At 40.1% G+C, this 12,029-nt stretch overlaps 1 protein-coding gene and 1 long non-coding RNA gene across 2 annotated transcripts; one reads left to right on the top strand and one right to left on the bottom strand.

The window, feature by feature from the left end:
- Nucleotides 1–2,664: 2,664 nt before the first annotated feature.
- Nucleotides 2,665–7,109, bottom strand: LOC146502587 (uncharacterized). The gene is made up of 2 exons (XR_014869364.1): nucleotides 3,717–7,109; nucleotides 2,665–3,640 (listed from the first exon to the last, which is right to left on the bottom strand). It is a non-coding gene; the product is annotated as an uncharacterized LOC146502587 (long non-coding RNA).
- Nucleotides 7,110–7,545: 436 nt separating this feature from the next.
- On the top strand, nucleotides 7,546–10,159 carry kiss2 (kisspeptin 2). Its single transcript, XM_085132945.1, has 2 exons — nucleotides 7,546–8,174; nucleotides 9,393–10,159. Exons 1-2 carry the CDS (start codon nucleotides 8,063–8,065, stop codon nucleotides 9,653–9,655), a joined length of 375 nt encoding a protein of 124 aa, XP_084989071.1. The 5' UTR covers nucleotides 7,546–8,062; the 3' UTR covers nucleotides 9,656–10,159.
- The last annotated feature ends 1,870 nt before the right edge of the window (nucleotides 10,160–12,029 follow it).

The following is a 12,029-nucleotide window of genomic DNA, read 5'->3' as shown; positions in this document are numbered from 1 at the left end:
CATTTAAGATGTTTAATGTCACATACAATGAAGTTTAGGACTCATTTAAACCAGCATGAACTAACAGTATAAGGAAAGGGAAATAAATGAGATGTGAACACCAAGAAATAAGTGAAATGATGATGAAGAATGCAGAACTATAATTTAACCAAAACTAGATCCCCCAGAAACATCCTCAGAAATCCAAACCTTGTCTCTAAGACCCAGAAGTAACACAGTCTACACTAGACTGTGGAAGCCACCACAGCTCTGCAGGACTGTTTGGACAATATGGTCTGGAGTGTATTCGCAGAAGGAAGAGACTTGGAGGGCCACACATCTGCTGTACTCTCATACATCTGAACTGAGAGTGTAACAACAAAGACTGTTAAAGTGTTCCCAAAGCAGAAGCCATGGCTCAACATTGAGGTGCAAGCTCTACTGAGAGCAGCGCCTTCAAATCAGGAGACCAACAAACCTACAAAGAGGCGTCTAATCTAAAGGCATCAAAGAATCCAAATGCAGATTCAAACAGCGCATCGAGGAACATTTTAACACAAACCACTCCAGAAACATGTGGCAGGGGATCAAGACACTCATTGGCTACAAGGACAATCGCACACAAACAAACTCCCCGCACATCACCTCACCTGACACCATAAAACAGTTCTTCGCCCGCTTTGACCAACAAAACAGTGACACCAACACCTATCCTGCCGTTACAGAGAGGGACGACGCCCCCATCCAGCTGGAGCTGCATCAGGTCAGAGCCACACTGCGCATAGTCTATGCGAGGAAAGCAGCTGGTCCTGATGGTGCAGCCAGTGGAGTGCTTAAAGCATGTGCAACTAGCAGAGGTTTTCACCACCATCTTCAACCTCTCACCGCTACAGTCTGTAGAAGGCAAACAGGTGGACAGAGGACGCCATAATTACAGCTCTTCACACAACCCTCACACATCTGGACAGTAGTAAACACGTACGTGAGAATGCTGTTTGTGGACTTTACCTCTGCCTTCAATACAGTTCAACCCCACAAACTGGTTAATAAACTCAGCAACTTAGGACCCAGCAGCTCACTGTGCAGCTGGATACTGGACTTCCTGAGCAACACACCCCAGAACGTCAGAATGGGAGCGCACACCTCCTCCACCCTCACTCTGAACGTGTGTCCTCAGTCCCCTCTTATACTCACTTTTCACCCATGACTGTTCTCCAATCCACACCAGTAACATCATTATAAAATTTGTATTTGTATTTGACTGTTTGACAACAACGATGATTCAACCTACAGAGAGGAGGTTCAGCATCTGAAGCAATGGTGTGACGACAACAACCTGCATCTGAACACAGCCAAGACCAAGGACATGATAATCGACTTCAGCAGAACAAAGCGATCTGAGCACTCCACCCTCTACATTAATGGGGAGGAGGTAGAAAGGGTGGAGAGCTTCAAGTTCCTCTGTGTCCACATCTCGGCCGACCTTACCTGGTCCACAAACATCTCCCACCAGGTAAGGAAAGCACAACAAAGGCTGTACTTCCTCAGGAAGCAATGTCAAGCCCCAAAGCCTGCTAATTAATTTCTACTGCTCCACCATCGAGAGCCTTCTGACCTACTGCTGCACACTCTGCTTCAACTGCTGGACTGTGGAGGACAAGAGGAAACTGCAGCACGTGGTGAGGGCAGCAGAGCAGGCAATCGGCACTTCACTAACCCCCCTCAGAGACATCTATACTGGCAGACTTCAGCAGGAAGCCAGCATCATCATCAAGGACCCCTCGCACCCTGGACACTCACTTTCCCACCTTCCCTCCGGTAAACTCTACAGGTCCAACATGTCAAAGACAAACAGACTCAGTAGAAGTTTCTACCTCCACCCTGATTGAAGGTTAACTGTGCTGTTAACACTCATGGACACTTGCACTATATTTATTTCTAACCAGTATTCATTACAGTAGAATCCCTACCTCTATTTATAGAACTGTATTCTTTTACAGCAGCAACCAGCATTCCTACCGCTTACTCAATGTGCAATACCACCAATCACATAGCACCTTATACTGAACTGATCCTCCTCTTTACACTGTACCTGCAGATATATCTATATATTTGTTTCTGTATATAACTTGTGCATATCCTTTTGTTTAGATACTTCATTTATTGTGCATTACACACATTCCCTGTGTATGTACCTCTGAAACTTGTTCTTATCTTTATTTATCTTCTTCTATTATCCTAAGAATCTGAATGTAAAAAGATACAAGCTGCCAATGGAGAGATGCCAAACTACTCATTGTTCTGGTAACAGTGACAATAAAGATCTTCTATCTTATCCTGATAGAATTTCTGTCAAACTGTGGACTCACGGGACGAGTCTTCAGATGATGTCTCCTGCTCATCGCAAGAACTCCAGCAACTAACCATAAACGTTCATCCTCACTGAATCTGACTTTTAGCCTTCAAAATCACTTCATTTCATTTTCTTCTTTTCTTCTTAACATAGAAAATTCCATTACACATGAACATTTGGGTGCATATGAATATACTTCACTTTATGAAGCATCACTCAACCCATGCAATTCATCTTCAATTAGATTCACCATCAGCTCATTTTCACATGAACATCCACATGTCTTTTTGATTCAAATACATAGGAAAACTTTCTTCCCAGAAACAAATATATTCAGTATAATTGATTTTATTTACATGTTAATGTTAGATTAGTGGCTCCTCCCATCCTTTCCACACAGACTCTCAGTATGGGGCCTACAGAGTTATTATCATATTTTCTTATTCGTTGCTTTGGTTAGACTTATACCTGATTGTATTCTAAACAGTTTCAGTCAGTTAAGCAGGATTAACTATCAGCAAAATCACATATGAATTATGACTCTATTGTTAACTCTTAATATCCTGTCTTTTATCAGGATGGAGTTCTGGCACATTTCTTATCTTTCAACATTCCTGCAGCCACACACACACTAATCTTTCAAGGGCAAAGCTGAGGCACGTCTACACACACAAAATCTACATATTTAAATAATGTCAATTACCAAATTTCTCATTCAACATATTCATTAAACTTCTATTCTGATTAAGAATTAAGATGATTTACTAATAGCACTTCAAATCATTGTAAACATAACAGCCTAAATGTTAATACCTTTTTATTTCTCTCAGAGGCAATAAGAGGTGAGGGGGGGACTTCTGTCTCTCTCTGTCCCATCTCTCTCAACAAGGGCTCATTAAATTCATCCGACTTTCATCATTCATTAAAAAACATATTTATACTGACTATGTGATGTAATGCAAGAAAAGTAGAGGTGAATGGATGAATAATACAAGACAATAATAAAATGTCATATAATAATTGCACCTGTCACCAGGCGCAGACCAGCTGAACTAGAACAGCAGTCGTACATTTATTTACAAAACCCCACGTGTACAGGGCAGGATGTGCAATGGTCCAGGGGAAAAGGGGACAAAGTCCAGCACACACTCTGCTCACTCGCTCCTTCCCAGTTTGTCTTCAGCACTCTTCTGAATCCAAACACGCTCCGCTCACTCGCACCTCTCGTATTTGTTTCCAGCACACTCACTCTCACTCCACTCCACGCCACCAGGGAAATCGATCGGGGTTCCGGACGAGTCCGAGAACCTAAGCACAAGAGAACTGCAGTGAGCATAAACAGAGTAATCACACGACAAACGGGGTTTATCGGGGCTGTACTGACGAGAGTAAGTCCGCAACCCAGCAAAGAAGCCTTCTGAGCCCTCCGCTTAAATAGCCCAGGAGTCCAGGTCATCAGGTAGATTCACGGCAGGTGCGTGGGCCAGGCAGATAGGTGAGAGACAGGAGAGAGAGACATATAACCATAGTATGCTAATAGCAAATTCTTTTTTCAGGTTTAAAGTGAGATCCTGCTTTAAGGGCAGCTTCATCTGCTGGTAATGACAGATGTTTCTAGTATATAAGGCTTGGCCAACATTACAGGGACTTACTTGCAGAGACCCACGTGCTCCAAACTTGGTGCTTTTATGATTGGTGCAGATGCTCTAAGCTACTATTAACCAATAAGAACCATGGGGTTAGGTGTCATTACAATAACTTATCAGCCACCAACTTGTATATATAACTTTACTCACACTTGTAAAACTCTGTAAGTAGAATTCAATGGGGCAGAGTGAGCTGAACACAGGCCCACTCTGTGACACTCAGAGGTTTGTGGATATCATCTGCAGGTGCACGTACTGGGAGTATTGGACACAGTGCATGTACAGCCAGCTTGCAGCCACTTTCCCACCACTTTAGGACAATGTTTACAGTAGACTGAGCCACACTGACTTTCCTTGAGCAGTCATTGTGCTGCTGCATGGCTGATGGCACTGTCCCTGCAGCTGTCAGGGACAACAAGAACCACCCAACTACTTCACCCAAGCCAAGACTGTGCTGATGTTGTGACCTGAGACCAAGACACTAACCCAGGATCGTGATATGATGGTGTGAGAGTGGGTGGATAAGCCCATCCCACCTCAAATATGGATCATATAAATATCTGTAATGCAACACATGTTTTATGCAACATTAACATATTTCCCACGCTGTTTCATGTTGTGTTTCCAAGATTTTAGTTTACTGTAACTTTCATTTGTATTTACTTCAGTCTGTTAATCTTCGAGCTGTGTGCAGCTTCTTATTACCAGGTGAGAATATGTAACAGTCTGTAGATGTGATGACACTATGGAGCGGGATCTCCTGTCTAGTGTGTACTGCACAGAAAGCTGATGTCACTGGAGCTGCTAATATGCGCTGCAGCCAAGCCTACATGAGAGGGCTGTGCTGTGTAACAGGGTGGTGCAGGTGGTGTTATCTACATTTGAACATTAGACAACAGTCATATGAAGACACTTGATATTGTTAGCTAGACCTACAATAAGAGAAAGAGAGCAGCAGCACTAGTGCAGCAACAGCAGCTAATGTTATAAAAACACTGATCAATGATTTGACTGTAACTGCTCCAACTGTCTGTGTCAGTGACTTGCTGTTGGAGATGAAGTGAATGTTTCAGTAACACTGACTGAGACTGAAATGGTTTTAACACTGGTTTCCATGTTCAGATAGATCTGACATGCTGTTAAATTTCACATATTTCTGATATATGTATAATACATAATCATGCACTGTTACACACATTCATATTTGACTGTTAAAGGTTAAAGTATCATATTCAGTCCTCGTCTTACACTCAGGTGTTCATCGCAGTCACAGACGTGTCTGTAGTTGTTGTTGTCAGCCATGGAGGAACATTTCTGACATCCCTCTGCAGCAGTCCTCCTACTCACTGTTTACTCTGTGGGTCTTATAAAATCTGCTCTTCTTGTGTCATAGTGGGTCCTTTTAAACTGCATGCCCTCTGTCTGCTCTCACCTCTTCTTCACCTTTCTGCCACACTCCCATCTCCTCTCCTCACTTTTCCTCTTCTCTCCTCTGTCCTGGTTATAAGAAGAATGCATGTGTCAATAAAACTCCATCTAAATATACAATGTTCTTCTTCTTCCTTATATTGTTTATTAGCGGTTGGCAAACAGATAAATGGTACACTACTGCCACCAACTGGTGTGGAGTGTATATACAATTTTTGATGTGATAATTAGGTATTAAACATGTTACTGTCATGGTCCGTGTGAGTGGCTGTGTGTTTTTCCGAAGAGCTGGAGTTCCCACCTATCGGTGCAGCTTCTTCATTCCAATAAGGATCTGCGCCTGTTGGCAATTTGGGGCTGCCTGCATATAAGACCAGCGCTCTCAACACACACTCAAACACATCCTGCTATAGCAACACCCTTTTTGCACATGTTCTTCGTTCTTATTCAGATATTTATTAGTAAGTGAGTTATATGTATGTATATATTGTATATATTGTATTTCTTACTTCTTGTATTGTCTGTTTTTGTTACTGTTTGGACTGGAGCACTGTAACCAACATAATTTCCCCTAGGAATCAATTAAGTATTCTGATTCTGATTCTCAATAAGTCTTCACCAGACCAACAAGTTATTCCTGTGCATCATCGTATTTGGTGTATGCTTGCCTGGTGTTTTTCTGTGGTTTTCAGGAATCGTCTGGTACATCTTTTCACTCTCAACATTACTCACCACTTCTGAACGCTTGTCTGCTCAGTAATCATGGTCACAGTCCAAGCTCTGTTAGATATCCATTTATCCGCCTGCCTTCCTCCCTGCTCCTTCTCAAAGGATTCACGATAAACACTCCCTCTGGACCCTCAGATTCTGGACACCTGGATCACTTCGACTGCCTTCCCCTCACGCCAGCCTCCACCTACAAAATCTGTAAGACACTTCCTGGTTACTTACTCTTCTTACCTGACCAATCGCTGCCATCACTTACAGTTATCTCTGTGTGTTCCAGTGCCACTGACCCTCACCTGAGCCACAATCCTCTCCCTGAGTTGTCTCTCTAGCTCCTGCTATGACAATTTACAGCCCCTTTGGTTTTCACAGCTCATAGTTCACGTTTCTACTTCATAGTTCACAGCTCATTTTCAGATGTTTTGTGCATGTTCAAAATGATCTAGTTCAGATGTTATTTACTGTCAAGATTCAAGAAGATTATTGTCATATACACCACAAAACACAAGTGGTTATGCAGAGCAATGAAATTCTTACTTTGCAGGTTCCCTTCACACAACTAAATAACAACTAACTAAAATAAAGAATAAGTTTAAGTCTGAGCATAGAAAATAATAAAGTAAAACAAGTGCTTATGTAGCTTATGTGTGGGTGTAGTCAGAATTTAAAGTGCCAGTAGTTGCAACACTGTCACAGTGGTAATATATACAGAATGTGCTATATTAAAATGTTTAGACTGTATGAAGTTGTGTTATGTTGGATATAGATGTAAAAAAAAATTGCAATTTAACAGGTTAAAGATAATCACAGTTCAAGCATAAGTCAGTGATTCAGTAGCCTGATAGCCTGTGGATTGTCCTTGCTTTCACACACCTGTAGCAGGTGACAGGAGTGTGAACAGTGTGTGCTGTGGGTGTGTGTGGTCCTTGATGATGTTACGTGCGCTTTTTCTGACCAGTGTTGCAAATGTCCCTTATACATTTTTTTTTATTTATTTATTTATGGGGGAGCGGTTCCCCCTCTCTTTTCTGGTATTGTAAATAATGAAAAAAAAGTATTTATTTATTTAAAAGAAAGTAGGTGGGTGATGATAAAGTCAGTACTTCTTGGAGTATGCATGGAGGGTTTCACCTCAAACCCAGACCCTCCGACTTGAGGGGGGTGACCTATCCCGCAGCCAGACACCAGGGGGCGATAGAGATGTTTTGGCTTCATTTGGGGGGAGCTGTTAGGTCGTCCCTATTTTCTACAGTCATCCATACAGTTATGTGTGGTTTTTTATGTTTAAATGACTCGGGTCCCTGTTAAGTGTTTAACAGAAAATAAAAGAAAGAAAGAAAGAAAGAAAGAAAGAAAGAAAGAAAGAAAGAAAGAAAGAAAGAAAGAAAGAAAGAAAGATGACATACAAGCAAAGTAGCAAATACACACTTTGAAACCCCTTCACGAAGCTGCTAGTGATCAAGATCACTTTGAAAAAATTACAAAACACTCACTTGAAGCAAAATATAAAGGAATGATGGGTGTCTAAAGACTTTTGCACTGTACTCGTTGTTCCAAGTGAAAAACGAAGAATGAAAAAACTAGAATATTTTTATAGTGAAGACTTATTCCACATTCCCGCTCCAGCTTTTTGATTGACTGCAGATGGGATTAAAAACTGCACTGCAACGTTACTCCACAGCTCCACAGCTTTTTTCATGTAAGTGTTTGGGGGGGTTTTATGCAGCATAGTGTTTTGTATTGAATGATGTTCTCAGCATTTCGTAGAAGCGCTGCATCAATCAGCTCTACAATTTACAGGACAGAGATGCACGCACTGTGATTGGCTGGCAGCCAAGCGGCGCAGGCGGTCACCTGGTGGAGACATAAAACAGGTTTGAATGGTGGGAAGGCTGAGTAGACAAATAATTTTTGGATCTGGTGCTGAAAGATGAGACTACTGGCTTTGGCTGTGGTTTGTGCTCTCATTGCTATCCAGGATGGACGGAGTGTGGGAGCAGCTCTGCCAGGAGTCGACCCTGCACAGAGAACACATGCAACAGGTGGCTGCTGAAGTCTAATATTTTTTATTTGTTATTTATCACAGCATTATGCTATTCATTTAGCACTATCAGTACAGACAGGAAACGTGTCGCCTCAAGAGTTGCAGCCAGTTAGGTTTTTATAGGTTTTGTGAATTTGGAATTTACACTAAAAATAAAGGGTTTGAAAAAATGTAGTTTCACGTCTCAGAATACAGGCTAGAGGGGTGCAAAAAATCATGAAATTCTCAGCCCTAAATTGAATCAAAATGTTTGAATCATTCAGAAGCTGAGCCTGCTATAGGTATACTGATTCTAATGTATATACTTTTTGTTCCTGCTAATCTGATGCACTTTTAGGTTGTCTTGCATTCAGTCTTCTGTCTACTTCATGCCAAAGCAGCTTGATAGGGTTTATGTCTGCAGTTTGGCCTGTTTCCTTCTCGTAATACTTTGGCACACTATCTTGTTGTAATACACTTCTTCTCAAACAGTGTTGCAGGCCCCACTGCACCGATGACCAGAACAATGTGGAGTAAAACTAAATCAAATGAATCTGACTTTTGCAGACAAAATAGACTTAAAGGAAAATGTTGAGGCTTGTTCAAAATGCTGATGTTAAAAATTGTGAGATCTGAACTGTTTCTATCTTTTGAAGTGGGGCAGAAAAGTTTGAGTAACTGTAGCTGTAGGATGAAGCGCTGAGCCTCCTGTTCTCTCATCATTATGAAAGCAACATACAGTCTTACTATCATTAGGACTGTATTTTCCTTATGATTCATGGATTAGCTGAGGATTTGGACATAATCAGTAATAGACAGGGTATCCATATGAAATATTTGCATCAACCTTGAAGGCTTTTTAACTCCTGTGGCTGCTTTAATGTTTTAAGTGAAAATTATGATGTTCCAATTGACTGTCTTAATTTTGATATGAAGCTAAAAACAAAACAAAACAATAAACCCATAACTTGGTATAAAAATAATTGACACATAGATATTTCATGGTCATAAAATCTTCTTTTTAAAAACAAAAGTACATGTCAAACTAAAATAATCTAAAAAAGAAAAAAATGCATGAGTTACCTCATCAAACACTGTGTGTGTGGGTGTGTGTGTGTTTAAATGCAGAGTGGTGATGACTGATTCAATAGATTGTGTAGCAGGTTACAGCTGCACGTACTCTGCTGTGTTTATGTATTTCCAGTTGTGGATTGATGTGTCTGGGGTTTGCCTTCAGGAGCAGTGTCCTCTGCATTCAGGAGAACAGCAGGCGACTTCCTGGCAGAGGATCCGAGCCTCTGCTTTTCCCTGAGAGAGAACGAGGACCAGAGGCAGCTTCTTTGCAATGATCGCAGAAGTAATTTCAACTACAACCCTCTCAGCCTTCGCTTTGGAAAACGCTACAACGGCTACATTTACAGAAGAGCTGTTAAAAGAGCCAGAACAAAAAAGGTTTCACCCTTTTCTCTGTTCTTGCGCGAACTGGAGGTGCCCACCTGAAACAGAGGACATGATCTGGGGAATTATGTTATTTGTGGTGGAAAGTCAAGCGGTGACAGCAGTGTTCTTAAAACTCTTTATTTAAAAAAGGTTTCCCTGATTAAAACTTTTGCACCTATCTTTAATGTAAAATTATTTTCAGATGCTACAATGGAGAGGAGAACTATGTAAATAAAATACTTTTAGAGAGCATGTCTTGTCCTGTGTCTCGTCTTAATAATCTGATGAATTATACGAAGAGATCCTTAGTAGTAGTGTAAAAATGAAGTGATTTAATTGACTGCAGTCACAAAAGGGCACTGCAAACTAAATAATAACAGGGAAAATAGTCAAATGTGTTTAGTAGAATTGTAAAAAAAATAAAAAATGCTGAATCAAGCCAGAACAAAGCGCTTCTGTGACTCTATTCAACATATTCTTATTACCGGAACATCCATTTGGTGTCTATTGGGAATCAGAATCAGAATATTTTATTTACACCAGAGCAAATTAGGTGGTCACAGTCACTCCAAGGCAAGGTACCAATATTAAATAATACCTTTTTAAAAACAAAAAAGCTATTAAAAACATTGAGGAAACCCTCTTGTCATTTGTTCCATGGTTATATACTTGTTGTAATAGTTTTTTCTTTATTGGATTTCAAGTCAATAATTGACAGTTTGAGTTCTTGAGTTTTCTAGTTTCAAATTACTTTTTATTTTTAGTTCCTTTTTTTAAAAAAAACAAAAAACAAAAACAAATTCATTCAGTTTGGTTCCATTTAGTTTCCAGAGGGAGTTTAATTGTTTCAGTTTAGTTTTTTTTTAATGTTTGAGCAGTTTTAGTTTAGTTTCTCTTAGCTTCAGTGGTAGTTTGTTTTTATTAATTATTTCCTCTAACTAATAACAATAATAATAGTAATAATAAAATTTTACAATGTTGCAATTGTCCACTATAGCACTACAGAACATGAGACCATTTTTGGCAGAATACTGGTTATTATTATTACAGCTTATTTCCTTTTTTTGCTTCACAAGAGTTATCCTTACACTATTTAACAATGTAAATAAAACACATTGTTAAAGGGATTCTCTACATGTGCTTTAAACCTACTTAATAACTATAAAAACACATCCCCATAAAGTCATTGGTTCAGGTATGTGGATGACACCTAGGTGAAAATCAAATCTCAGGATGTACCACAATTCACAGATGGTGTTCCAGGGTATGGAACGCCAGGACTGCCATAATGAATTAATTAAATACACCATTAAATAATGAATTAAATGAGGCAATAATTAATTAAAATCGGAAATAATTAATTACATAAATATTTATGACACATGTAATTAATTAATTATTGACACATTTAATTAATTAATGACACATTTAATTAATTAATGACACATTTAATTAATTATTTCTTTATTTCACATTTTAATTAATTATTGCACAGTTGACTCCTTCAGGTCTCACCATGAAATAATTTTATCTGTCAGCCTCACCCATCAAACTCAGGGGGCGGGGTTAACGCTGCCCTGCAGCTTCTCTAACATTTGATTGGTTGCCGTGCAAAGTAAGGCAAGACAGGTCAATCCTAGATAATCGATTGCTTGTGTCGACTTGGTATCCCAGAATGCATTTCAAATGACAGGCAGCAATGGTGTAGTTTTAATAATAGTGTTTTAGCTGCGAATGTCTGGTCAGGTTGTCAACATAGAACATGTTTGCAAAAGTGCTCAGATGTTTTCAGAGATTTCGCTAGCTCTGCTAACAGTCAGCTGACAGAGTGCACCGAGCTCACAGCCCCGGTGTTCCAGCTTAACTGTTTATTTTGTGTGTATTTGTTTGTTTTGGAGGGGTGGGGGCTATGTTAACCGGTTTGTTTAGATATTCCACTCTCTGTGTTCCAGGGCCGTGCAAAGAGGTTTAAAGGGGCGGGTGCTCAAAGTTAAAAAGGGGCACATTGAGCCAGGCTGAATAACAACAACACACATTCATCAAGAATCTAATAGGGAAGGGCAGGGCTGTGTTGATCTGAGACTGTAGACAGTAAAAAGTCCATAGGAGAGATGGTAGCTGATTAAACAAGTGTCATGAGATAATAACAAAATGCAAAGATTGGTGACAGCGCTTGGAACCATAAGGCAACAAAAAACTGTGAGAAATATTTTCGGCTCTGCCTGTGAATCACTCTTTGCTTCTCTTCTTCCTTCCATCCCATTATAGTGAGAACAAGGCACAACTTGCTATTGCAATAAACTATAATTGAATTATCCACACCTAACAACTCTTGCACTTAATCTATAATAAAATGATGACAGAAAAATGTTATAGCACTGCCTTTAGTAGCCTCACACAGCTCCTACTGTTTCCTCCTCATGTCCTTACCAGG

This window comes from Neolamprologus multifasciatus, chromosome 15, assembly GCF_963576455.1.
Source record: "Neolamprologus multifasciatus chromosome 15, fNeoMul1.2, whole genome shotgun sequence".
Classification (NCBI taxonomy): domain Eukaryota; kingdom Metazoa; phylum Chordata; class Actinopteri; order Cichliformes; family Cichlidae; genus Neolamprologus; species Neolamprologus multifasciatus.
This window is presented reverse-complemented; position numbering and strand designations above follow the sequence as displayed.

What these genes read in the sequence shown, in the direction of transcription:
- kiss2 (XM_085132945.1), top strand. Translation starts at nt 8,063, where the DNA reads ATGAGACTACTGGCTTTGGCTGTGGTTTGTGCTCTCATTGCTATCCAG. An exon ending in ACAGAGAACACATGCAACAG is followed by an intron (nt 8,175 to 9,392) that starts GTGGCTGCTGAA and finishes GTTTGCCTTCAG; the next exon opens with GAGCAGTGTCCTCTGCATTC.